Source organism: Microplitis mediator, chromosome 5 (assembly GCF_029852145.1).
Source record: "Microplitis mediator isolate UGA2020A chromosome 5, iyMicMedi2.1, whole genome shotgun sequence".
Taxonomy (NCBI): Eukaryota; Metazoa; Arthropoda; class Insecta; order Hymenoptera; family Braconidae; genus Microplitis; species Microplitis mediator.
This window is the reverse complement of record NC_079973.1, coordinates 11,378,798-11,406,409: the sequence shown is the minus strand read 5'-3', so window position 1 is coordinate 11,406,409 and position 27,612 is coordinate 11,378,798. Positions and strand designations below refer to the sequence as shown.

General features: G+C 27.8%; 2 protein-coding genes across 2 annotated transcripts in view; one reads left to right on the top strand and one right to left on the bottom strand.

Moving 5' to 3' along the window:
• Positions 1 to 27,612, bottom strand: part of LOC130667854 (homeotic protein Sex combs reduced-like) — a 56,616-nt gene that overhangs the window by 11,917 nt on the left and 17,087 nt on the right. The gene's annotated exons all lie outside the window — the stretch shown is intronic.
• On the top strand, positions 6,469 to 11,768 carry LOC130667853 (uncharacterized). The gene is made up of 9 exons (XM_057469724.1): positions 6,469 to 6,797; positions 7,867 to 8,012; positions 9,021 to 9,093; positions 9,177 to 9,376; positions 9,464 to 9,642; positions 9,730 to 10,138; positions 10,209 to 10,371; positions 11,129 to 11,301; positions 11,388 to 11,768. The coding sequence occupies exons 1-9, from the start codon at positions 6,728 to 6,730 to the stop codon at positions 11,715 to 11,717; spliced, it is 1,743 nt and encodes a 580-aa protein (XP_057325707.1). The 5' UTR covers positions 6,469 to 6,727; the 3' UTR covers positions 11,718 to 11,768.

Here is a 27,612-nt window from a genome sequence, read left to right as displayed (position 1 = left end):
TACTTTCTTCCGGACTAAACCTTAACTCGCAATGTTTGATTCTTATTACCATTACTTATCATTTTTTATTTTATCTTTGTATGGTACACGCAGAGAATGTTGTAGTATCAATTATACCCGAAAGTTTTAGGTAACAGTGAGACAACGATATTCTTGAGAATTATACTATTTGTTTCAGTAATTTTTGATAAAATTTTACACTGAAAAAAAAAATTGGTATAATAACAAAAGTCAGGATTAACTAGCTATTTGTTATAATAGCAAAACTATCTTGGTTACCCGGGAATAAAAATTCAGATCTGTTCTGATCAAATTAGGTCAAATTAGATCAGCTCAGATCAAATTTGATACTAAACCCAGATCAGAGTAGATCTGATTTGATCTGTTCAGATCAAACTAGATCTAGTCAGATCAAAATAGATCAACATTGATTAAACGATCAATTTATGAAGTAAATATAAATAAATCTAATTGGATCTACATAGATCAAACCAGATCTGAGCTAATATAACTTTTTCTCTGGAAAAAAAGTTCAGATCTTCTTTGATCAGATTAGATCTGTATTTAATAGTTACTCAATCATGAGAAATTTTTTATTTTATTATTTTCATTGGGTAAATAAGTATAAAATACTTTAAGGAAAAATTCTTTATGTATCTTAGAATGAGATTACTTTCATTCTTGATTATAAAAAAGTGATCCTTTATGTTTATGCAATATGTTTTATATTGATTATAACCATTTTTATTTAACAAAAAATCAGTCTAATTTATGACAATATTTAAATACTTATACTCATTTTGTACTACTGTCGAGAACAATAACTATTGGATACTTTGTTTTATTTAAATTGGTATCTTCTTAATTATATGTTAATTTGTATTGTTTAGAGAAGAGTGATCTTAAATATGAATCTTAATTAAGTTAAATTTCAATTGTATCATTCAAAGGAGAAGATAAAGCTGATCTCATATGGACCATGAAACGTTTACTTTTAATTTTAATGGCTTCTATCCTATATATTTTATATTATTGTGATATATTTAATATATTTTTAATCAGGCATGTTAATTTTTATTAGGATAAAGATAAAAAATCAGATCTATTTAGATCTAGCGAATTAGATCAAATTTGATCTGAGCAGATCTAAGAGTGTTTTTTATTTACCTCGATCTATTTAGGTCCAAGTAGATCTATTCTGATCAGAATAGATCTAATTTGATCTAAACAGATCTGGCCAAAATGCAGATCTGAAACATCAGATATCATTTGATCTGAATAGATCTAAATTTTTTTCCCCGGGTAACGCATCGAAGTGACATTTGTTGTGGTAAGTAAAGTGAAGTTGCTGTTGTAACAAATGATATGTGTTGAAGAAAAATTTTTTGAATACGCATAGAATTTTTGTGCTTTAATTAGGTAAACAATATCATTAAGAATTTATCACGAGTTTTGGATTTTGGACATAAATTGTGTTTGTAAATTATGGCTAAAATATTAAACCTTATTCATTTTTAAAAGTATACCTATATGTTTAACTATAGTTAAAGGCGGGCGCCTTGAAGAAGTGATTTTCTTGACTCAAGAGAATATATAGAGAAGCGATAATATCTTAGGTCAAGTAAAATTTTCTCGAGTCAAGAAATCTCTATAAAACCTAATTTAATATTTAGCTCAACGCATGTCATTTGTTATAACGGCAACTTCACTTTACTTACCATAACAAATGTTACTTCGTTGCGTTGACCAAGATGGATTTGTTATCTTGACAAATAACTGCGTAATCCTGACTTTTGGTGAGATAGCAATTTTTTTTTTTCAGTGTTTCAAAATATACTCGAAAAGACAACTTTTTTTACCATATTACATAACAGTATTCCTGATTTATCAACAAATCTATTACTTGTAGGTGACCGTCTCTTTTTTGATACAACAATTTCTCGCGACTAAATTTCTCAGTAATAATTTCTCATGGTAAAAATATCTTCAGGTATATTTTCTTATGCGAAAATTTATCCTGTTAATAGAAATACGAGAGGGTGAGGGAAGACAAAAATTTTAGAAAGATCCAGGGGCAGTGGGGGTTCAGCGACAAAGCCTCCTGGTTAGAAAATCGAAAATGTATTGTATGTTATACATCATGCATAGTAATTGCTCTAATATAAGTACATTATCTCTTCTTATTGTTCCTCTTTTCCTTGGATGTGTGTAATAGATAGATGATAACGATGATGATCATGATAATGACGATGATCATGACAATGATGATGATCATGATGATGCAGGTGTTTTTGCATAGGTGTCAAGGTGTATCGCATAATTAACTTTTGTTCGAGTAAATTATGGTACAAGAAATTTTTGCTGAAAAATTTTGATATAAAGTTTCTAAAAGTAGTTCTGACATAAGATTTTTAAAACTAATAATGCATTAATTTTTATTTTTTGATTAATGTATCATAAAATTTTAAAAATTTGTTTATTGAAAAAATAGTTAAAAAAAAAAGATGAAAACATTGATTCTGCAGACCAACCCCAAAGTTTTCTCTACATCTACAAGCGTCTTGAGTTTGAAGGCATGTGCATAAATAATGATCTCGTACTCTCCGAGCTAAAACTTTTTAGCTAAAACTTATTTTTAAAAAATTTTTAATGAAATTTCGTTCCCATAATCTATTTTTTAAATAACTTTAAAACTACTTAACTCATTAATATTAAAGTTTGACGGAATCAAAACCTTAAATAAATCTTTCTGATTTTCATAGAAAATAAAGACAGTAATTATAATAATAAAGACAGTAAAAAACATAATTATTTGCACATATACGTGCGTATAATCTGAAGTGTTCTTAAAAATAGTCAAAAACTATTCATGCTTCACAAAATAAAATGAATGTTTATCTCACTTTTATGAAAGATACTAAATTTATAAATTCATGCTTCTGGAGAAGCCACGAAATTGAAAAATCAGTTGTTATTTTCAGAGGAGTGATTGATAATTTAAGGGATTCCCGTAAAGAAAAAAAAAATCTTTATAATCTTTTAGTAGCCAGCACTTTTTCTCACAAAATTACTCCTTTTTTAGCGGACAGTTGTAACTCCCATGCATGCCAACGTATAAATACATAGCATACATTGTTACAACGCATACATTAATAATCGTGTAAGTTATATATAACTACGTAATAATACACTATGCTGAGAAACGATTATCTATATTGAAACAGTGCGTCTGCGTGCGGACTGGGATCGGAATCAGACTGATGCCAGTTAAATAATGATACCCAAAAATTTGTAGTAGTATGTTTTGTGCCGCTAAAACTGATCTGACTTTGCTGTACTATTTTCAATGTACTCAACTATTCCGTAACAAATCAGTGCGATAGCTATACCCTTTCATAAACAAACACAAAAATCAAGTCGAAATTAAAGAAGTGGTTTAAGCAGTAGATTATAATGATCCGTAGATACACGAGTAGTATTCGAATCGATTCGAAATTTAAGTTGAATCATAGAATCTTTGAGATATCAGTATATTGTTATTAGTTGATTATTTCATGTGAATAATAAATACTAGTGATATACCGGAAAATTAAAACTGCTGGAGAATTCGAAAAATAATCTGCTGGCGGCGGGATTCGAAACCAAGACCTAACGAATATGAAGCATGACCGCTGCCGCGCTGCTACTCGATCGCTCACGTCCAGTTAGAAAGATTTTTATCTACTTAGAACGCAGCTATTATTGTAACAATATCATGCTAAACAATTGAGCTCATTCGAAGTTACGGCGTTATGTACTATACTGTATAGTACTGGAGCTATTGTATTGCTCACACGTATGCATAGCAGGCACGGCGAAACAGCATGACCCTGAGACCCGTATTACAATGCCGAGGGCACAATGCTACTAGTTTTTTTCGCAATAATTTCTGGCCTGTCAATCAATGTATGCTATCGTATGATCACCAAAACTATATAGATGTCGTTAGTCTAGGTTTATCGGCCAAATTAATGTGGATACGGCAACGCAGTATGGGCCTGACGGCCAAAGTGACATTGCGGCGTCCGCGACAACTATTGCCAATGTTACTATTCCCGCAATGGTTGAATCATTTATGTATACAATTTTATAACCTATAAAAATCTTCGATACCATACAGTATGGCATTCGAGCCCATACTGGCATAGTGATATCCGCAAAATATTTCTTACCGCGTATTTACTAGAAAAACTTAAATAAAATAATTTTAAAATATTTTAATTTAAATAGTATAATTATAAAACTAAATATTTTAAATTTCCTACATCTATAAGATCTTGAAACATTTATGAAATTAATTTCGACTAAGAGAATAAATTATAAATACAATATTTTGTTTTTTACTCTTTCATCTCTTCTCTTTTAATAAACTTGACAGCAAAAAATACACATATGAAAGAAGCTTCTAAATTTTATTAAGAACGAAGAGTGCAAGTCGAACACATTAGATGCCACAGACGTCACTTCGGGATGGTTGTCATGACACTGTGTACGTTCATCACTGATGGCTATACTGTATCTCTCTTTCACACTCACTCTTTACGTCACTTTACCTATTTTCGCCAAACATATGATTTTACACTTCAGTTCGTATATTTTTAAAGAAGAATGCAGAAAATACTTTTTCTTCGAAAACATTTTTCATCAAATGTCTTTTACTTGGCACAACAAATGAGTCTTCAGCTATATGTATATGTATGTATGTATACGAGATGTATTTATGTAACTACTAAAACTTTTGATAATATACTAGAAAAGTAATGAATTCTTAAACCATAACATATCTGATTCCTTCATGAGTTGGCTTTGAAGTTCTGAATTTAGTAATATCTACTAGGATTAACTCTTAAGAATCGTGATGGCAACATACTCGTAGTACGTGTTTTACTTCACAAAGTGTAGAGCTAAGTCCGACGATTAAATTCAGTTTTGTAAGCTATGCGAAACAAACAAAAATAGGCTCGAAAATGCGTCTTAATTTCACACTTGCTACTAATCTATAAATAAATGAAAATTTGCGACATAAATCATTGGAGAAAACTTTATTCTAATATGTCACCGTATAATTAACTTATAAACAATTTATCATTAAATAATAACATGGAAAATTATTTGACCGTTACATGCTTGATATAAATTTATTATAACGTAACTATTTTTGATCGATATTTTCAATTTTGTACACGGAAAAAACAGAATATTAAAAATTAATAAATAATAGTAAAAAGTGAAATCTTTTATCAATAATTAGTACTATTATGTACTTTTTGCAAAGTAGTTTACTAATTTTTGTAGATTCCTAAAAACTACTATCAATTATTTCAAAAAGTTAGTAAATATTATTACTTTTAGGTATGAATACGTGACTTATTAGTGAAAGTTAATTAATTTATGGCGTACATCTATTAAAAAGTAATGATTGGTCAAATTAAGAATTGCTATCTTAGATACTGATTTTTCCAGCCTAAAAATTGCAAAAGTTACTAACTTTTATTTTATAAATTCGATATCACTGATCAATTATTAGCTTAAAATATCATTTATTCGTTATTGTAAATTAATTTATTATATACATGAATCGAATAAGTGGTCGATAATAAAATGAAAAATTAGTATACTAGATACTGATTTTTTGCTCATAAAAATACCGAAAATTTGTAACTCTTATTTTATAAATTCTATCCCATTGACCAATAATTAATATAAAATATTATTTATTCGTAAGTATAAATGAATTTATTACATACATAAATCGAATAAGTGGTAAATAATAAAATGACAAATTAGTATACTAGATACTGATTTTTTGCTCATAAAAATACCGAAAATTTGTAACTCTTATTTTATAAATTCTATCCCATTGACCAATAATTAATATAAAATATTATTTATTCGTAAGTATAAATGAATTTATTATATACATAAATCGAATAAGTGGTAAATAATAAAATGACAAATTAGTATACTAGATACTGATTTTTTGCTCATAAAAATACCGAAAATTTGTAACTCTTATTTTATAAATTCTATCCCATTGACCAATAATTAATATAAAATATTATTTATTCGTAAGTATAAATTAATTTATTATATACATAAATCGAATAAGTGGTAAATAATAAAATGACAAATTAGTATACTAGATACTGATTTTTTGCTCATAAAAATACCGAAAATTTGTAACTCTTATTTTATAAATTCTATCCCATTGACCAATAATTAATATAAAATATTATTTATTCGTAAGTATAAATGAATTTATTATATACATAAATCGAATAAGTGGTAAATAATAAAATGACAAATTAGTATACTAGATACTGATTTTTTGCTCATAAAAATACCGAAAATTTGTAACTCTTATTTTATAAATTCTATCCCATTGACCAATAATTAATATAAAATATTATTTATTCGTAAGTATAAATGAATTTATTATATACATGAATTGAATAAGTGGTCAATAGTAAGATGAAAAATTGGTATACTAGATACTGATTTTTCTTTAACGCCACACGACCTCTACTTTATGAATGCGATCGTCACTTGGATCTGTTTGTGTTTACGGTTGGCGGTCTATAAACAAATAAGTATCGAAGTGATGCCATTGTCCGAGTTCAACCCGGCATAGAAGCGTCTAGCTGTAAGCTCCGGTCAATCTTAAGTGTTTTAAGTTTTTTAATCAAATATGGATCCGGAAAATGATTTAAAATTATTACAATCGTGGAATTTATCCCATCTTTATAATAATTTTGAAGGTAAGTTTTATTTTTTTTACGTATTTCCTTATTTAATTTTATACAAACTTTTGCGGCTGTTTCTTTTAACCCGTCAGTACTCCCTTGATTTTTAGTGTCTCGCTTGCGCGACAGCGAAATCCAATAAGTTGAATAGTGTCCTGTGAGCAAGATGCTGATAACGAGAGTGCTGACGGGTTAATATTCAATTTAATATTAGCTGTATCAATATTTTGAATTATTAAAAAGTTATCAATAAATATAATTTTTAAAAAAGTTGAATTTATACTATTAACGTTTTTAAACGTATTATACTTCAATAGAGAGGAATATTTAAAAAAAAAAAAATTAAATATACCATTTGTCTTTAGTAGTATTTGTTAATTACTATTAACTAAATTAATATTATAAAATTAAATTAAATTATAATTAAAAACTAAATTAATATTATAAAATATATGATCCTGAAGTTAGCCAACAATTAGAAATTTTCTGATTTTTTTTTTCAACAAATAAATTACAAAAAAAAAAACCAAAAATATGTACATGTAGAAAATTTAAAAAACTATAAGTGCAATTTTTTCAAATATTTTTTTTTTATTATTTATCGTTTCAAATAAATTTCAAAAATTATTAGATGTCAGCTATCTTCATTATCATATAAAATATACTTTAATCATCTTTAATAATTTTTTTTAAGTTGTTCAGCCACAAAATGTAATTATAATCGATATTATTAAGAGAATAAGGAAAATTTTGTTCCCGGCATATCTATATAATAGAATTGGTCAATATTATTAAATTTGGTATCGTTAGAAAGGTCTTGACTTGAATTTGTGCCTTTGGAGACAAACTCTCCGTTTCTTCTATCTCTCTTGTTAATGAGCGGTACTGTGTTTATTTCATCTGCACACTTGATTAAAAATTTTTCACGATTGCAAGATTATCTAGTAATCAAGTTCTGGTCTTTATCGTACATCTCGGATTTTTTGTTTTGTTTTTTTTTTTTTTTAAAGAGAAAAAATTTCGACAAAATTAATAAGAAACTTTTTTTAATGAGTTTACTCTGTTATCTGCTGTACGCGTGTAGCGGCAAACTTACATCCTTTATGGTTTTTAACAAATGAGGACAAAATACATGAAGTCATTACGAACCAGTCTGATGCATCTCAATTCAAAAAATGCTTAAAAGATTATCGATCGCTTGTTTTACACCATAATGACAATAATAATCAGGTACATGAAAGTTGTTTGTTTATTAGGGCGTTTCAAAAAAAAAAAAAAAAAAATTTTTTTTCTTGGGACCAGGCTCAAAAGTTTCATTTAGATGCCAAAATAGTGCTCTGAAAATATAAGCCTTTAATATTAATATTAAGGTTGTCCGCATCGGACTTTTCGATTTCCCATAAGAATAACACAGGAAAAAAAATTTTTTTTTTCTGATTTTTGATAACTAATGAACCATAAATTGCTCTACAATTTCCATTGAATATTTTTGTAGAGAATTAAACGCTCTACAAAAAAAGTCTCTTATCATTTTTTGATAAATCCATCTGTTCGAAAGTTATTGGAGCTGAAAGTCAAATGTATAGTAAGTTTCGAGAACTTTTTACTTTTCCAGCGAAACTATTAGACTTATTAAAAAATGTCGTAAGACCTTTTTTGTAGACAAATTTATTTTCTACAAATTATTGTCAATGAAGATCATTCAAATTCCGCATTTTTTTCTAGTTATTTTCATATTAATGTTAAGTTCTCAAAATCGGTTAGAAGACTATTATTTTTTATGAGCTTAGCATTAAAATGAAAATAACTAGAAAACAATGCGGAATTTGAATGACCTCCATTACAAATAATTTGTAGGAAATAAATTTGTCTACAAAAAAGGTCTTATGGCATTGTTTGATAAGTCCGATAGTTTTGCTGGAAAAGTAAAAAGATCTCGAAACTTACTATACATTTGACTTTCAGCTCCAATAACTTTCGAACGGATGGATTTATCAAAAAATGATAAGAGACTTTTTTTGTAGAGCGTTTAATTCTCTACAAAAATACTCAATGGAAATTGTAGAGCAATTTATGGTTCATTAGTTACAAAAATCAGAAAAAAAAAATTTTATTTTTTTTGAAACGCCCTATTGTTTATATAAATATTGTTTAAAATCAATCTTCATTTATTAAAAAATTTTTGTTTAATATGTACATCTTATTAATTCGAAATTTGTTTTTCAATAACTGCCGTAGCATTATTCTAATTCTACTGAACAGAGTGATGTTTTTCTGACAGCATCATCTGAGTTACCTCAGCCAGCATACGGTATGCTTTGTTATCAAAATTACTTCATTATTATTGTAGTTAAAACTTTTTTATTATTATTTGTTGTTTCATTATTATTTTAGGCGCGATTTCAGTAGTTCCGTCAATTGATAATATTTATCCTTTTGCTGGCAATTCTGCTACTTTGATGAATGTAGATTATAACACAGAAATACCAGCATCTTTTCCTCAACCACTGAATAATAATAGTTCTGATCCATATCTAAATGAGATAGACTCAGATGAAGGAGAAACAATTACTGAAGATGATGTTGCTCAACTTGTATATATTTATTTTATATTTTAACAAAAAAAAATTATTTCCATGTAACTTTGCAAAGTGATTATTCTATTATTTTTGTCTGTATAGAATTTAGAAGAATATTTAAAATCAAGCACAAAAGGCTGCGCGATTTTATTAGCACTTAAAAATGGAAGCCAAAGCTTACTAAATACTCATCGAAATCAATTAACACGATTGATAATTGATCGAGAATTAGGAATTGCTAAAGCAAAGTTCGGCAATGATCTAACGATTTCTCAATTTAAGTATATATATTTATATATATTTTTTCATGATTTACAATAACACATAACGATTAAATCAATTAATTTATTTTTATTTATTATGTACAGTATAACAAAAAAAAAGTTTCTGATTTATACGAAAAGCATCAAGAATCTTTGTCCAACGGAAAGGAGAAAGTCATATTACGTTGGATATAAAAAAATAGGAACAATTAAATGTTTACCTAAGGGTAAACTTTATCGGCATTTTGAATTTCGGAAAAGTACTCTACGGAAAGATGGTGTACTGATATCAAAACCACGAGCTAATGAAAATTTGACATCAAATGTGACAGATGAGACTGATTTGAATACGTTAAAACTCCTTGAAGGAAATTTTAATACGTTTAATGACGTAAAAGACTTATGGTCGAAATCATTTTCCGATCGATCAAAGTTATTAAAATATGACAGAGTAGAAATTCATGTGTATATGAACCGATTCAAAGTTTTAAAAAGTCCTTTCGGTTATGAATTGGTAAATTATGAAGTTATAAAAAAAAAAAAAAATTAGTTTGAATGAAAGTTAATCTGAACTTTTTTTGCAGCTTTCAATTGATTTCTCTAGACTATTCCCTGGGAAAGAAGATAATTTTAATAAAAATTGGCCGCCCTTAAAATTAAAATTAATCAAGCTATTGACTGAAAATAAAAAAATAACAAATCCTGAAGATTTGGCACATTTAGGTGCTTTAGATGCTATTATTGGTGGTATGTATACAAAAAAAAGGTTTATATCTATTGTCACTAGTTTTTTTTATTAATTACCCTGTCAAAAATTTTTCTTTAAATTTTAAACATATTACCAAAAGTCATTAATAAGTTAAAATTATTCAGAATTATAAAATTAAATATAGTTATAAATTAATTTATTTATATACTTTATTTTTTTTTTATAATTTGAGTCTCCGAGTCAAAAATGCGATAAAAATTAAAATCACAATGTATTTAAGTTTATTTCATTTCAATAATTTATTTTTCTATGGTCCATAAGTAAATTATTGTAGATAATATAAATTTGAAAGTAAATAGTTTTTTAAGGATCTATAACTTTCATTTGAAACTATTTAATAACTTGTATAATTGATTTTTAAATAAGTAAGATTTTATAACAAGACTTTAATTAACTTTAATTAACTTACAATTATCCAAAAATAATTAAATTAAAAAAAAATTTATACTGTACTTTACAAATATTTTTAAATAAACTCCAAACCAATATCTTGATTAATTACATACACCATCTATTTTTAAATAGTCACATTGCAATTTTCATTGAAAATCATGTTTTATTTATTTTAGTTATACAAACAAACCGATTTTCACCTGCAATTAATGCTTCTAATTAAATTTTCATGATAGTTATCTATGAAAATTGAAAAAATTTACGTCAGTGTCGTAATTCACTGTTTTATTTTATTTATTTACTTATTACATATTTTCATTTATTATTTTATTATTAATTTAGAACGTCAAGATGCGATCTTATGCCATTTACTGCCATATTTAGTTCCTGTGACTTATGTTGATATTCCTGAGGAACAAATATTGGCAAGATCTCAGGGACCAAAAAAAAGGAGAATTACCAAAAGACGCGCTTCTTATGAAGAATCGAGAAACGATCTTTTCATTGTCACCCCAGTAAGTAATACGGTTTCTTCTTTATAATTATTTTTGTACCTTTTATATTCGAACAGTTTTATTATTTAAAATTTTTTTCCTGATAGAACGTTGGTAGTGTTGAATCACTAGTTAATAAAAGGAAGGAAGAACTGAGTAGCCAACATCGATATCTCCAGCCAGTACCAATTTTTGTTGGAACATTGAGAAACGTGGAAGATGCTTATGTCATCTTAAATGATACATTATATCATGTAAAAAGTGTTGTAAACGCTATAAGTCTGACGATTCGAATTTGTCACTCATTAGATTGTAGTTATCCACCTGCTGCTAAGAATCTATGGTTATTTTTACAAAACGCTGGATTTGGGATATCATTACCTAACGATAATTTGCCAACAGCTTTGGAAACGTTAATTGGACAAGTATCAATTTAAAACATAATTACAAATTTTTTTTATAATTTAGAATTTCATTACTATTATTTAATTAATTTAACTATTATTCATTATTATTATTATTATTATAATTATTTTAAAATTAGAACTTAGTTTTGCAAAATGTTCATTTGTTTCTATTGTTCAGAAGAATTAAAAACAAATGCAGATTTGTTGCTTCATATAAAAATTGTTCATCCTTCTTTAAAAATATTTAAATGCAATGAACATTATTGTCAACGAAGTTTTTCTATTTATTACTCCTTTTGGCGGCACAGAAAGCAAAAGCATTCAGATGAAAATTCACTTAATAATTCACTTAATACTACAGAAAATCAACATAATTTACAACTTGATACAGAATTAAGTACAATAATAAACACAGCTCAAATTTATAATAATGAAATTTTAGTTGAAAATTCTAATACAAATTATGAGTACTTCCATGATGAAGATGACCTTGATAAAAATTCTAATGTTATCTATGACGACATCGACGATGATGATGATTTTGATGACAATTCGAATACAGATTATTTTAAAGAAACCGAAAGGGATGATTTTGCACAGAATTCTTACGATGGTCTTAATTTTGAAAGTAGTTTAAATCTTATAATAACACTTATGATTGCTAAATGGTACAGCATAACAGATTTACCAAGAAAGCGTATTCAAATGCTTATAAATGATTTTACACTTTTTTTATCCGGTCAGGCTATAAATATATTGCGTACCAAAGTTTTGTCAAGATTAGAATTATTAGGTGAAGATTCATTAATATTAACTGATATTAAAAATATGTTTGACAAACTTCAAAATCCTTTTCAAAATTTTGATACGGAGCACAAACACTTCCAATACTTTGTTGATAAAGGTACATTAATTAAACCGTACAGTCATAATATCGGCTTTTACTCTGATTTTAGAAATATTCGTGGTACACAAGTCATTAAACAAATACCAATAACAGCACAATATATACCGATGAATCAAGTATTAACAAAATTTTTTAGCCTACCACAAATATATCATAAAGTTGTAAACTATGTTAATTTTCTGTACAGTAGTTCAAATATAATTTTTAATGTAATTCAAGGGCAACTGTGGAAAGAAAAAATGAAAAACTTTGGAGACAAATTTATATTACCATTAATTTTATTTTTCGACGAGTTTGAAATAAATAATCCGTTAGGTAGCCATAAAGGTACTCAAAAATGCGGTGCTCTGTATTTAAAAATACCTTGTCTCACACCAGAATTACAGTCAAAATTATCGAATATTTTTTTATTTGGAATTTTTAATTCGTTTGATACTAATAATCCAGATGCTTTTAAGCCCGCTGTAGACCAATTAAATAATTTAGAAAGTGAAGGAATCACAGTAACCGTGGATAATGTGCCTAAAAAGATATTTTTTAAACTCATCACTATAACAGGCGACAACTTAGGACTCCATCAAATGTTTGGATTAGCTGAAAGCTTTCAAGCAACATTTTTTTGTCGTTTTTGTAAAACACAACGAAAAGATATAAACATGATATACAGTGAATCTGAATGTGAACTTAGAACTAAAGATAGTTATGACAAGGATCTTCTTTTAAATAATATAACCTTAACAGGTGTATCGAAACCTAGTCAATTTAAAGATTTGAATGATTTTCATTTTATAGATAATGTTGTAGTAGATTTTATGCACGACTTATTAGAGGGTGTTTGCCAATACGATTTGAGTAAAATTTTTTCATATTTTATATCTAAAGAAAACCCTTTTTTTTCTTTTCACGATCTTAATTCACTAATCCAAGGTTTTAATTATAAACTAAATGACACAAAAAATAAACCCCCTAAACTCTTAGATTCTCATTTAAAAAGTGGACGGTGTATCATGACTGCATCAGAAATGCTTACTCTAATCCGAAATTTGCCTATGATAATAGGTCATTTAGTTCCGCCAGAATGTGAGCATTGGCAACTAATAATTTTATTACAACAAATCGTTCTTTTCACTACAGAAAAATTTTGTCAGTTTGGATCTGAGGATATACTTGACGGTTTAATTTCTGATTATTTAATTCTGCTACAGAAATTATTCCCCAATTCATTCAAACCGAAGCATCACTTTTTACTGCATTATCCTCGAGTTATGCGATTAATGGGACCTGTCTGCCATATAGGGGGGATGTCGTTTGAACGTAAACATCGGCCAATAAAAACATCAGCTCTAATTTCAATTAGTAGAAAAAATATATTTTACACCCTAGCTTTAAAAAGTTCATTATCATTAAATTATGATTTTTTGCAACCCCCAATTTATCAAGAATTTACGACAGGTCCAAGTAAAATAATAAAAGTTATAAATTTGCAATATTATAAAAATTTTAATTTTTCATCGGATGAAATATCCACAGTAGAGTGGGTTACATTTGATGGCGAGACTTTAAAACCCGGATTGGTTTTAATGTCTGCATCTGAAAATGGCCCTGACTTTTTTTTTGTTGATTATATAATTATACATCCATTTTATAAACTTCTTGTATTGACAAGACAACTGACCACATGTTTTAATAATCATCTTCAAAGTTTTGAAGTTTGTGAAGATTCAAATGTTGCATTAAAATATTTTCCATGGAAAGAATTGCGTCATACTATTATCACGTATGAAACGCGTTTAAACGATGGTAAAAAATATGTAGCTAAAAGATGGTTTTGAATGCAAGTTTTGATTGTATCGTTATAATTATAGATTATCTTGTTGTTTAGTAAACATTACCTGTTTCTTATTTATTATTACTTTGTATTATTATGTACTTCATTGTCATTGTAAGTCATTGATTATTTATTTTATTTATCAAATTTATTAATAAAAATTTATTAAATTTATAACGAATACCTGATATTTTTTTTCATTATAAAGTAGTCAGATAATTTCAGGTAAAAAAAACCTACCAGATAAGACTAACAAGCGAACAAGGAAGCTGTTCGCTTTTTATTTTTTTTCTTGACATAGAAAAAAAATGTCTTTTTTTTTGTTTTGTTGAAATTTATGTTATAGTTGATATTAATTAAACAAATTATTAAATATTAATGAATAAAAAAAAAAATTACAATTTTTGGTATTCTATTTGTTAGGTACCTGAAATTAATTGATTATTATTTAGTATATGTAGATACTACTTTTTCTTTATTAATAATAAGTTTTGATAAACATGTTTCGATTATTTTGAGGTGATTCTTAGATGGGACCCCTTCCCACTCTTTAAAAATATTCAATGTCATCAAGCTGTAATAATCGTATTAAAATTTTATTAATTAATTGAAAAAAAAACATTAATTTTAAAGAGGATAACACAAGTACAATTTTGCTAAAGTATATCGTTTTGATAAAGTATATAGTTTATAAAGAATTACTTACAGGTGTTTTCAATTAAGAGTTATATAAAATTTGTTTAAAAAATTTAAGACTAAGTTATGATGTTTGTTTCATTATTATTGATAAGAACTGGAAGTAATTTTTAAAAAATTATATAATTTACCGAAATTGGAACTACGTTGTCCTTTTTTTATAAATACTGTAGTTTTTTCTTAAACAATCAAATTTTAATACAATTATGACAGGTCAAGGTCATCGAGGATTTTTTAATGGTGGAGGGCACCGTCTAAGAATCTCCTTAATATTTAAATAATAAATTTTGGTATCTTCATTTACTGATAACAAGTTTCCTATTTTAAATTTTTAGTATTTGTAAATACTACTTTTTTACATTGTGGATAGCAAAAATTTGAATCTTTTATTTTTAATTTTTAGTATCCGTGGATACCACTTTTTTTTGTAAATATTTTTTAGTTCTTAGTATATGTGGATACCACTTTTTACTATAGATGTTTTTACTTTTTAGTATCCTTGGATACCACTTTTTCTTGTAAACGTTTTTTAGTTCTTAGTATATGTGGATACCACTTTTTACTATAGATGTTTTTAATTTTTAGTATCCTTGGATACCACTTTTTCTTGTAAACGTTTTTTAATTCTTAGTATATGTGGATACCACTTTTTACTATAGATGTTTTTAATTTTTAGTATCCTTGGATACCACTTTTTCTTGTAAACGTTTTTTAATTCTTAGTGTATGTGGCTACCACTTTTTACTATAGATTTCTTTAATTTTTAGTATCCGTGGATACCACTTTTTCTTATAAATAGATTCCAACTTTCAGTATATATCTTTATATATTAATATGTACGTTTACTAATTTTTGCTCTTCTATGTGTACCAAATTTTAATATAAATAATAGCCACTTTGTAATATATAATGATCCTGGTTTGACATTAGTATACAAATATACTAATTTTAAGTCAAAAATAAACTACAAACTATTAAAATTTTGAGCATCATTTTTTTCCGTGTAATTAAATTCTTATAATTTTAAATCTTTATCTATACATGGATAAAAAATTATGCATAATTTTCCATAATTTACCATGGTAACCGATCCTAGCAGATTTATGAAATATCAACCCATACCGATATAGTTATGGTTATGGTTACTAGAAATTATGGGATGTACGACCAAGATTTCTGAAAAAGTTTCCATTACTATGGGAAAAATTATAAAAAGAATAATGAAGTAAAAATAAGTATCAAGGGTCTAAAAAGAGGTAAACGCGTAAAATTTTCCTTAAGGGGCCCACTCTGCCCCCCTCTCCCCTATATGTTAATAGTTCCTATATCGTGACCAAATTATGCACTGTAAAAAGAGCGGTGTTAAAAATGGACTCGTTTTAACTCCGCCCGGTGTAAAAATGAAATTACACCGGTGTAGGAGGAGTAATTCGGTGGTGTTAAAAATACCGGTGTTAAAGTGGGGTAAGCGGAGTAATACCGGTGTAAAAGCGGGGTAACAGGTGTAAAAGCGGAGTAATGCCGGTGTAAAAGCGGGGTAAATTGCGTCTGCTTGGAGTATTAACTTTAAAGATTATAAAACACAAAAAATGTCAGTTCTTTATGAAAATTAATAAAAAATATCATTTATCAACTAGTATAATAATCGAGTAAGTAAAAATATTCACAAAATAAAATATTTTAACACCGGTCTAGAATATCTACACCGGCGGCGGCGTTATTTTAACACCGGTTTAGAATATTTACACCGGTGGCGGCGTTATTTTCGCACCGCTTTTGGGGGTAAATTTAACACCGATAATTTTAACACCTACACCGCTTGGACATACTCCGGTGATTTTTTACAGTGTGGTAATGAGTTTCATACTCATGGGAATAGTTCCTGTAATCACTTAGGAATATACCTTTAATTCTCATTGTATCCGTTATTCGGTGCATATGGGAATAAACCCTATGCATCACGGTAACCGTTTCCATAATATTATAGCAATCGTTCCTATATTATTGTATGGTAATGGTTACAATAACGTTTAGAAATTCCCCATATTATGGAAATCATTACCATAATAAGTACTAACGGCTTTTATAATATTATGGCAATGGGTACCATAATAAATAATAGTGGTTACTGTAATGTTGTAGTAATTGTTCCTATACTATTATGGTAAGCGTTATCATAGTGGTACAAAAACGATTAGCATAACGATATAGGAACTATTCCCATATCTGAGTATAAATAATTAAGATTTGTTTGTTTATACATTTTATTTTCATCTAACTGATCACATTACTATATTATAACTGACGTATATAAGGAGATATTCCTGTACAAATTTATTAAAAAAAAAAAACAAATTATTAATAAAATCTATTCCATCGTCTAAAATGAAAGAATCATCAATAACAAAACAAAGAACGTACTGATGGTTGTTATACTGTCAGTTGTGATTAAATCTTACTGACTAGGTGGTCTTTAAACTCTTTCGCTTCTGTGTCGTGATCTATGAGAATGTATCTACATAGAAAATACAAAAGAGATATGTCATATATGTTTTTCACTCGGCTCTTGAACTCTAGTTTATCGGATTTTAATTTTATTTTTAATAATACAGTATATCTGTACTGTAAATGTACGTAATTAAAGAAAACCATCAGAGTATAAAAACAAAAAAAAAAAGTACTTCGAATCAACCGAAACAAACAAGCCACTTATGTGTATTTTATTAAACGGCCATAGATTGTTCAGTCATTGATATGCATATTAGGTAATTTTCGATTCAGATCTACAATACAAATCAGTATATCGATAAGAAGATCCAAATCGATAAAAAGCGATTTAGAGTGTTTTACTTATTATGTGATTGAATTTAAGAATGGATATTTTTCATCAGTGGAAAGCACACAAATTTTATAACAAAGTTGCACACTGCATATATACATACACTGATAGAAGGATTTCTTAGCATTTAAAAAATTTTTCTTAGTATTTAAGAAATCATTTCTTAAACATCATTTCTTTGTATTTAACAAATATTTTTTACTATTTGAGAAATGATTTCTTATAAGAAATTAAAATAGTTGAGAAATCATTTCTTAAATAGTAAGAATCATTGATAATTTTTGAAGTTAAAGTTAAATTAATTAATTTTAATATTAAAAACAGTTACACTGTGAATCGAAGTGTTCAAATTTTAAATACCTAAGTGTTTTGTTGCCATTTAAATACGTTGTAGTCGCTTTCTTCACACTTACAAACGTTTAGACTACATTGTATTCAAATGACAATTAAACACTTATTAGGTGTTCAAAATTGAAACACATCGATTCACAGTGTATTTGGTCATCTTTAACTACAGATTATATGATCGGACAATGTATGAGTTTTGAGCTAATAACACCGAATGGTGTAATCGATAACCCCCACACCATGTTAAAAGTACACCGTTTAATGCTTCACACCGAAAAAATTCTATGCGGTCAGTTCACACCAAGGTTACTGTCTAAAGTCCTCGGGGACCATTTTCACGCAAAAACTTTTCTTTCAGTGTACGCAATATTGTAACCTTTATTGATGTAACTGTTAATATACATGTGCGTTAGTTTTTTTGACAGATCGACGTACGTCAAAATGCCATATAAATGAGTGTAAGCCGTTTTTTTAAATGCAATTTTTCTTAATCTTGAGGAAAAATTCTACTGGGTTGGTAACGTGAATAAGACTATATATAGTTACGTGGTTTTGCTCTGTTTCCGAAGATCAGCTTCGAAAGAGCGTTAATGGGAGTAGACGACTTAAACGCTATGTTCTGGCTTATAGCCAATGTTATGCAGCAATGATGGTTGATCTACATACAATTTAAATTTACTTAACTGCACGTCATTCCTTACTACAGAAGGGTAGAAAAGGATATAGCTACAGTCTGTAAACTCGCGACTTTTGATTTGCGACCAGTGCCGACTAAACAGCTGCATGTCAAAGTAAATTCAAGAAATCCTAGATCAGTACGTGTATTACGAAATCAATGATCTTCTCATTCCTCGGATGGTTCAAATCATGTTAGTGCAAATTCAATTAATTATTTTTAAAAATTTTATGGTGTATAAATATTAGGGACATAAATTTTTAATAAAAATGTGTAAGTATCATTATGTTGTCTTTGGTATGAACTTTTCCTTCAAAAAATTAATGATTCGTACAAAAAAAAAAAAGAAACCTTTATTTTTTATAGCTTTCACATTTTTTAAAAATTTATAAATATAAAATACATATTGAGATATCTTACTCGCATATATTTTATTATTCACCTAAAAACAGCACACGTTCATAATGGAGGTAGATTATTGTAGTTAAACTATATTTTTTTTAACTTCAACTTAAGTGTGTTCTATTGTGTACATTTTACGTGATAGAACTAGTCAGTATAAAAGTAAAATGATTAAAATTATGTAATGAAGTGAATAATCATACACTTTCCGAGTCAAAAAACAAATTCGGATTTAAGTCTCAAAGTTCTCAATGAGGTTTTTGAGGATCAATGTAGAATTTGAAGATTGACAACAGTATAGAAAGTTATCCTAGTTTAGTCCTCAAAGTAGTAGTTACGACCCATTTTACCACTTTGAGGACCAAACTGGAATAAAATGATCTGGATTAGAGCCTCAAAATACTCAAAACATATAGGAACAATTTGATCCGCATTTGAACCTCAAAAATCTCTTTCGACGTATTCTCTCCCCTCCCTTTTCTATCTAAAATTTTTCTAACTCCGAAATATAACTTTTCATTCGTTGAGGATTTTGAGACCTTAGCTATGATTTAAAATCGATAAATTATTCGCATTTAGACCTCATAGTTCTCATTGAGGATTTTGAGTACTAAAGTAGAGTTACTTTCTGGGCGGCAAGTAAAACATCAAAGGAATTGAGGCCTTTGAGGACTAAACAATTCGGTTTTTGACTCGGGATTATTATATGAGTCATTTGTAATTAACCTATTAAATATCTTTAAGAAACTTGGAACAGTATATATTTTAACAAATTAATGAACGAACAAATGATAATTTTAATAATACTTTTGATAACAAGAACTACAGATGTGATGCAACGTATCACCTTCTAGACTCGTAGTAAGAACATGTTTTCAATAGGATTGCGTAATACTTTTCATCGATATCACAAGATAATGTAAGCTGGTTGCTGAACTCATTTTTGAGTAAAAGGAAACAGTATAAAAATTTTCACCTCTGTATAGACGGTGGATATGCTACAGTAAATAATGATTACTTAAATTACGATTGTAATTTCTGTCGCTTATTGGACATTTCCTTCACAAATACTTTCTACACTCATTTTACAGGCCACTCAAATAGGTAAATTTTCTATCAATTGAATGACAAGTCTGACAAAATGATATACTGATTTAAGAATGAGTGACTTAAATCAATTTTTACTCAATCAACACGCGATATCTCTCGAACAATCTATTAACAGAAAAAAAATATATTCCTATATAGTTCTGCTAAAACTAATAGACGAAATTCGGTCGAATCATGAAAGTTTCTAGCAGAATTGGTAATTGAAAACGCATTTAATTTAAGATTTATATATTTTTTTTATATAAAGATACTTTAAAATGTTGGGATGTTTTTTTTTTTTTTTTTTTTTTTTTTTTTTTTTTTTTTTTTTTTTATATTATATTTTAAATATATTCTTGACAGCGTAGAGATACATGAAGAAGAGTTTTGTGTGAATTCTACGATAAAAATTTCTCTCAACACATACTACCGTAAAGTTGTATTAGAACTCCGAGTCTGAATAAGCTGACAGAGGAGTATGGTTTACATGTTTACAGAAGAAGCGAGGGATTGAAATGGACCTTTGGATTGTGGATGATCGTGGATACGAGAATGGAGAGATGCTTCATCCATCACGCTTTACTTCGATCACTCGACGCACGCGACTCAAACGAAACCGACAATCTTTAAGATACTTTAATGTCTCTTATATATATTCTTTGTATTATTCTTTTCATGATTCAATACTAAATTATAATAAATTTAATATTTATCTTCTTGGTTATTGAAATTATTCAATATTTCTATTAATCTCTCGTATGTGACACTCTATAATAAGTTGGCTATTTAAATTTTCACGAACCTCTTTAAAACTTATACTTACATTAATTTAATTGTTCTTTAAGTAAAATTTATAAACGCACATATGTAAGTGTATCTTCACAATTCAACGAGTTTCCGAAGCTTATAAAAAAAAGAGCCCGGCGTATTAAGTCATTCAGAAGATTTCATGTTTACATACTTCTAGACTAATTAATGAGCATGAATTTTTTTTTTCATTGGATATTCATTTAGAATAATTTATACTCAAGGATTTTAAACGATATCAGGATTGTTTATTTGAGTGTTGTGTAGATGTAAGTGTGTTTTTTTATATCACGGTATAAAAACAGTACAGAAGATTGAAAATGGAGTGCATCTCATATGTTCTTGATTTTGTGAGGGTCGATCATACCCAACTACTCCCTTTTGAATGTTCAAACCGTGGAGAATAGAGAGACCTCTACATGATTGTCGTAGTATTTATAGTTAAAATTTTAAGTTCTAATACCTCAGACGTATGTCAGCCTAGTGAAAAGCAGACGAGACTTTTAATTAATAGGACGCAAGTTCAATTCCGTCTAAAGTCAGTGATTTTTGAACAATTGAATTGGAACGTCAAAATATTGAGTAACCTTGACGTCATTTCCTTAATTTAAAAAAGAAAGTACATGCGTTAGTATGATAGTGTGCCGCCTTGAATCAAGTCGCTAGTGTCTCAAACCAAGAGAATGAAATACTTGGGACAAGAATATCGTGCTATTGGTCAAAGACAACGAAACATTGAAACAACGAAATATATCAAAAGTGGCTTCAAAAAATTATAGTTTGCTTATGACCTTAAACATGCAACACATCTACAGTATGTTGACACAACACACTTGTTTTAGAAGTGAATTTGCCGTGTAAGTTTGGTCGAGTGATCAAATCCACACTAAAAATAAATACTATTGATCAAAATTGAATACTTATATTTTTAATGACATTGAATTATGTATAGAGAAAGCATAAATATAAATTTTTCTGAAACTATAAGACTTGAACATGCCTTGCTGAGACTCAACGCTCTTATTAGCTCCGCTGTGTCCAGAGGCGATACGGCCTACGTCTATTTCTCTTTATTTTTCAAACCATCGCTGTATTTTCTTAAAAAATAAGATTCTACCGTGTCTCTGGTCTTTTTAATCTGACAAGTCAACAAGCTATTAAAAAATAAATCAAACCTCTAAAGCCACAAGGGAATTCTTGCAAAACTAAAATAGGATCAACACAAATCATGTTCCTTTACCGTCAACTCAAATCAGGCGTTGATTCAAGAACAACAAGCGAATTATATTAATTGACGCTATTATATTCGTTATTATAAATCAAGCAGAACAAAATTGTCAGTTACTCCAAGACAAAAAAGGAGAGGATTTAGTTGAAACAAGCTTTACACTCAGAAAATTAAATAATAGAAACTACTATCTAGGTATGGTAAAATTTCTACTATCAATCCGATAGTAGTGAATATTATTTAGATGATTGTATAAATCATCTAGATTGTAATATTCACCATATTTATAATAATTGTTACAATCCTGTATGTTAACTAGAGTTAATTAATACTATTATTCTAAATAGTTACATTTATAATCCAGGTGGTAACAGTTACCATCAGAAATTATAATATAGTGACAAGGTTCAAAAAATACTAAATGTTGATAATGACCAAATTTTATTAATTACTCAGTGCTTGGATGATTGTTATTTTGAATCGCATACTCAATCATTCAAAGCTATTGACAGAAGCTCTCTCGCTTGGAAATTTTTATTTTACGCTGATCTCGACGACTGTACGGTAACTTATTTCAAAATTTTAAACAATAAAATGTACATTACTAAATTTTGGATTTAAATAGAAAATATTTGTTTACAATTTGAAAGTAAAATTAAGATAGGGCTAGTACGCCAATCAAGAGTTTATAATATAAATAATTTTAATACTTGTATTTTAACTTTTAAAAAATTGTCATTTTCTTGTAAAAATTTTCTAAATAAAACTTAAGTATGTTTGCCATCATATTTGTATTCGAAAATTTACAATTTTGCTGCAGTACTTGAAAATTATTGAATTTTCGATCAATTTTTTCATTGCAATCAATAATATTAATTACTATCCTGATAGTAACTGTTATCTTCCTGATGGTAATTGTTACCATCCTGATAGTAACTGTTACGAAAATTATTGCAGAAGTTATCATCCAATAATTATTAATTCTATTAAAAAAAATTATAACACTAACTATTTTTGCATTGAAAACCGTTCCAACCATTCAAATGATTGGAATTAAAAATTTACCATAATAAACACAATTACTTAATTTTCTGAGTGTACTCTACACTTCATTGAACTTTCAAGAACCTATTATTATCTATAATCCTAATTATAAATATGTAATCCATTTATTCACAGATTAAAAAAACGTTTATGAATGTCAACTTTTAAATTTAATACCGTGATGCGAAGAATTTAAAAATATACATATCTGATAATGAACAATAAAAAACTCATCATTTATTAATTGATAATGGCCAAGGGATCCAACAAAACGTTTTAGATTTGTGATATAAATTCGCAGTGTATTCAACTTACTAAACAAACACGCACGCGTCCACATTCATATCTAGACAAGGGCGCGAGAGATGCTACGTTGTATATTCCAATACCAGAAAATTAATGACTTACCTTCTACAAAGGGAACAATGCAGTCAGCTGCGAGTCTGACGTGTTCGCGTACGAAATGCTACTCAAACGATGAGTATTTGAGGTTCAACACAAAAACTTATGAGCTCCGAGCCACCATAGACTGTAGTATATATACTCTCTTTTCCTAATAAACAACTCTAACTGTGTCTTTTTGATTGATTTTATAAATCATTAGAAAAACAATAATATTAACGATGTGTTATATTTATATATATGGATTATCCTTTCAAATAGATTTTATCGCTAAAAGAAAATTTGTATTCATCGTTGATATTTTTTCTTAAAAGACCTATTGTCTTAATCATATTTATCTTAATACACAGGTAGAAGCTTTGTGAAAATTTAACATAAATCGTGTGTTGCAAACAGCCTACTTTGATAAAGTCTCTATTTTCAATCATGAGGTCAATCGGATAAAAGGGAACAAAGACAAAAGCTAGGGTTTTTTATTTTTTCTAAATATTTTTTTCCCAACAGCTAAAATTAAAAACAAGAACGAATAGACAAGGAATAACACAGTCTATACCTTATAAATAAATAATTAAACAAATACAACAAATCAAGAACAGCCAGGATGAGAGACACTGTTAACATCAGTCAACATTCCGAATATTAAATACCAAAAAATACTTAAATAGGTCATTTTATTTAGTTTTTATGTAACTTATGTACTTAATATTATAAATTTGATAAATAAATAAAAAAAAAAAAAAGGAACATTAGTGAAATGGTTTTTATTGCAATGAATCGGACTGTGAATGTGCGTACTGATACGCAAAGCCTTAATAGTTTATATAGAAATATTTTGAAATAAGTCGCGTCATTGTCTTAAAAATGAGAGGCATTTTCTAATATATCAATTTCAGTTAAAATTACCTATAAGTTAAGCATCTAACAATTATGTATAGTTTGTGATATAGTTTACTTATTATTAGCTGTGAATTATTCTTGACATGTGAACTGTTATAGACATATTACTTTAAACTTGAGTAATTGTTTGATTAATTGATATAAGAAAATTAGGAATGTTGTAATTAATTTTTTATCGTAAAGAGCCGAAGTTTCTTGTTGATGACCGTATATTTAAATTTTTATTTGACTAATAATCAACAGATTTGAGCTTAGATTACATTATTAAGTCCCTAATTAAAACAAACGATTCGGAACGATTTTCAATGTTAAATGCTCATAAGAAAAGCAATTCAAAAATATTCAAAGTATTCAAAAGCATTGAAAAGTATTTAAAATATTTCTTTTTCTAATCGTTCCTTTTATTGAGGGGTAATTATTGTATTTATAAATTAGAATTGTAATCATTTGCTTTTTCGAGAACTTAAAGAAGTCACATTAATAAATTGATGAAACATCGTTCAAAAAATTAACGTTTGATTAATTAATTAATCAATTGTCCATAATATTCATGATGAATTTTAGATAATTTAGAAGCTTACTTTTTTTGAGTATTTTCAATTTCTTGTATTCATATTTTATACATTATTTGAGAAGTTATCAGCACCTCTTATGAAAACTCTAAATGCGGGATCCGAACTTTTAAAACCGAGAGAACAAGATACTTTAGTTATAGATCTAAATCGTGAGGGGATCTATGAATTATGAAATAATCACCCTGATTCAGGTCGGAAGCAGACTGTCCATTTTAATCACTTCTGGCGTGTCTCCTGGTTATACCCAGTAGTCTGTGCGAAGCTGTACTTTGTGAAAAGATAGTAAGCCTCGTGCTAGCATTTATTTATGGCCCTGGGTCGTCGAGACGCGCAGTAGGACCGCCTTTACATCAAACATTTTGTACTCTCTACCACCCACAGAATAAAATCTTTTTCTCACCATTATCGTGATTCCGGTTTATGATGATTTCTTTTAGAAATAACATAATTATTATATCATAATTGTTATCATACCAAAAATATTTAAAATGACTAACAGGACATATTTTTAAAACTCAATTTTTTTTTTATTTATATTGTAATTTTCAAGACATTTAAAAAAAACATATTTTTTCCATATTCCAGTAGCAATTTTGCGAATTTATTTCAAAATCTACCCGTATGAAAATAACATACATGGTCAAAATATATGATAAATGTCAGAAAATATATGTAGCCAATTTAACTATATTTTCTGATATATTTTTTTTTATATTAAATAATATAATATTCGTCATATACGAGTCCGTATATGTTTAGCATATATAAAATATATATGTCAATCTTATACAAAAAATATATTTTTATCATATATGAAAATATATATTCTTGTCATATACGAAAACTATATTCTGATCATATATAAAAACATATATTTATATTGTGTATGGAAAAAAAAACTTTCTTATTCGTATATGACTAACTCCAATTAAATTAGATCTAAATTTTAATGTATTCTTCAAATTGTAGTTAAAATTTTCAAAATTAGTTAATTTGATGCAAATATATATATATACTCATATACATATAGGGGAAGGGGGGGGGGGCAAAAGGGGGTAGGGTAGGCAAAACGGGGTACCCCCAAAATTTTATAAAAAAAAGTTTTATATTTTTAATGGTTTTTAAACATTCCAAAATCACTTCTGTTAATATAATTAAGCGTTACTTTGAATTTTTTTTGATAAACGTTTTCAAAAATCAATTGTCAGTTGAAAAATATTAATGACGTTTGTTTTATGATAAAAACCAATAAAAAATTTTTTTTTCTTCTTTTGTCCCCAATAAACATGTAAAATATAATTTTTCTTCATGTAAATTACTTACAAAAAAATTCAACTCGATCAAATTCGTTTAAAATCCAGAAATTTTTTTTTTTTACTTTTTTTAGGGGGTACCCCACTTTGCCCGCAGAAATGAAAAATTTTTTTTTTCAACGGTAGCTGAAAATTTCTTCTATTTACTTTGAATATCATTAAAAAAAAAAGATATAGCGTATTTGAGTCCTCAAAAACTTGCTATTTCCTTAAGTACCCCCTTTTGCCCCTCCCTCCCCTACATATACCAAATAAAATAAATGCTTAAATATAACAAAGAAAATGTATGGTGCCATATATAATATAAATTATATGCTACCATATATTTCATTTCATATAAAAATTTTATATGTTTTGAATACAAAAGGAATATATCAATACAATATATTATAAGGTAAATGTAAATGTATATATAGCTTAATATAAAAAACATATAAGTTACATACATGGAATACATATAATTACTATTGTTTATAATTTTATATTAAATCGGCCAAAATCTCTATGTGATTTTTTATAATATACAATATAATATATCATATATTTTTTTGTTGCAAACATTTTCGTATAGGATGCGAGCTTATGCGCCATGACCGATGTCTATATTTCATTATCTTTCTCTAATAAATAATGTTTTTATTTGGCACCCATATTAAACAATCGAACATTAAAATTGTTCAATAAGTGTCAGCTGGTAATAAAAATAATTTTTCACGGTTGGATTTGAAGAAGTCTTTACATAGGTCATAATTTTAAGTACACAAAGAAATCAGAGTTTATGTGACAAAGTACAACAAGGGTCGAGGTAAGGTGCCTACGAAAGATATTTCTGGAGCGTAGAAAATCTCACACATGCCGTTAAATATTTTTTTAA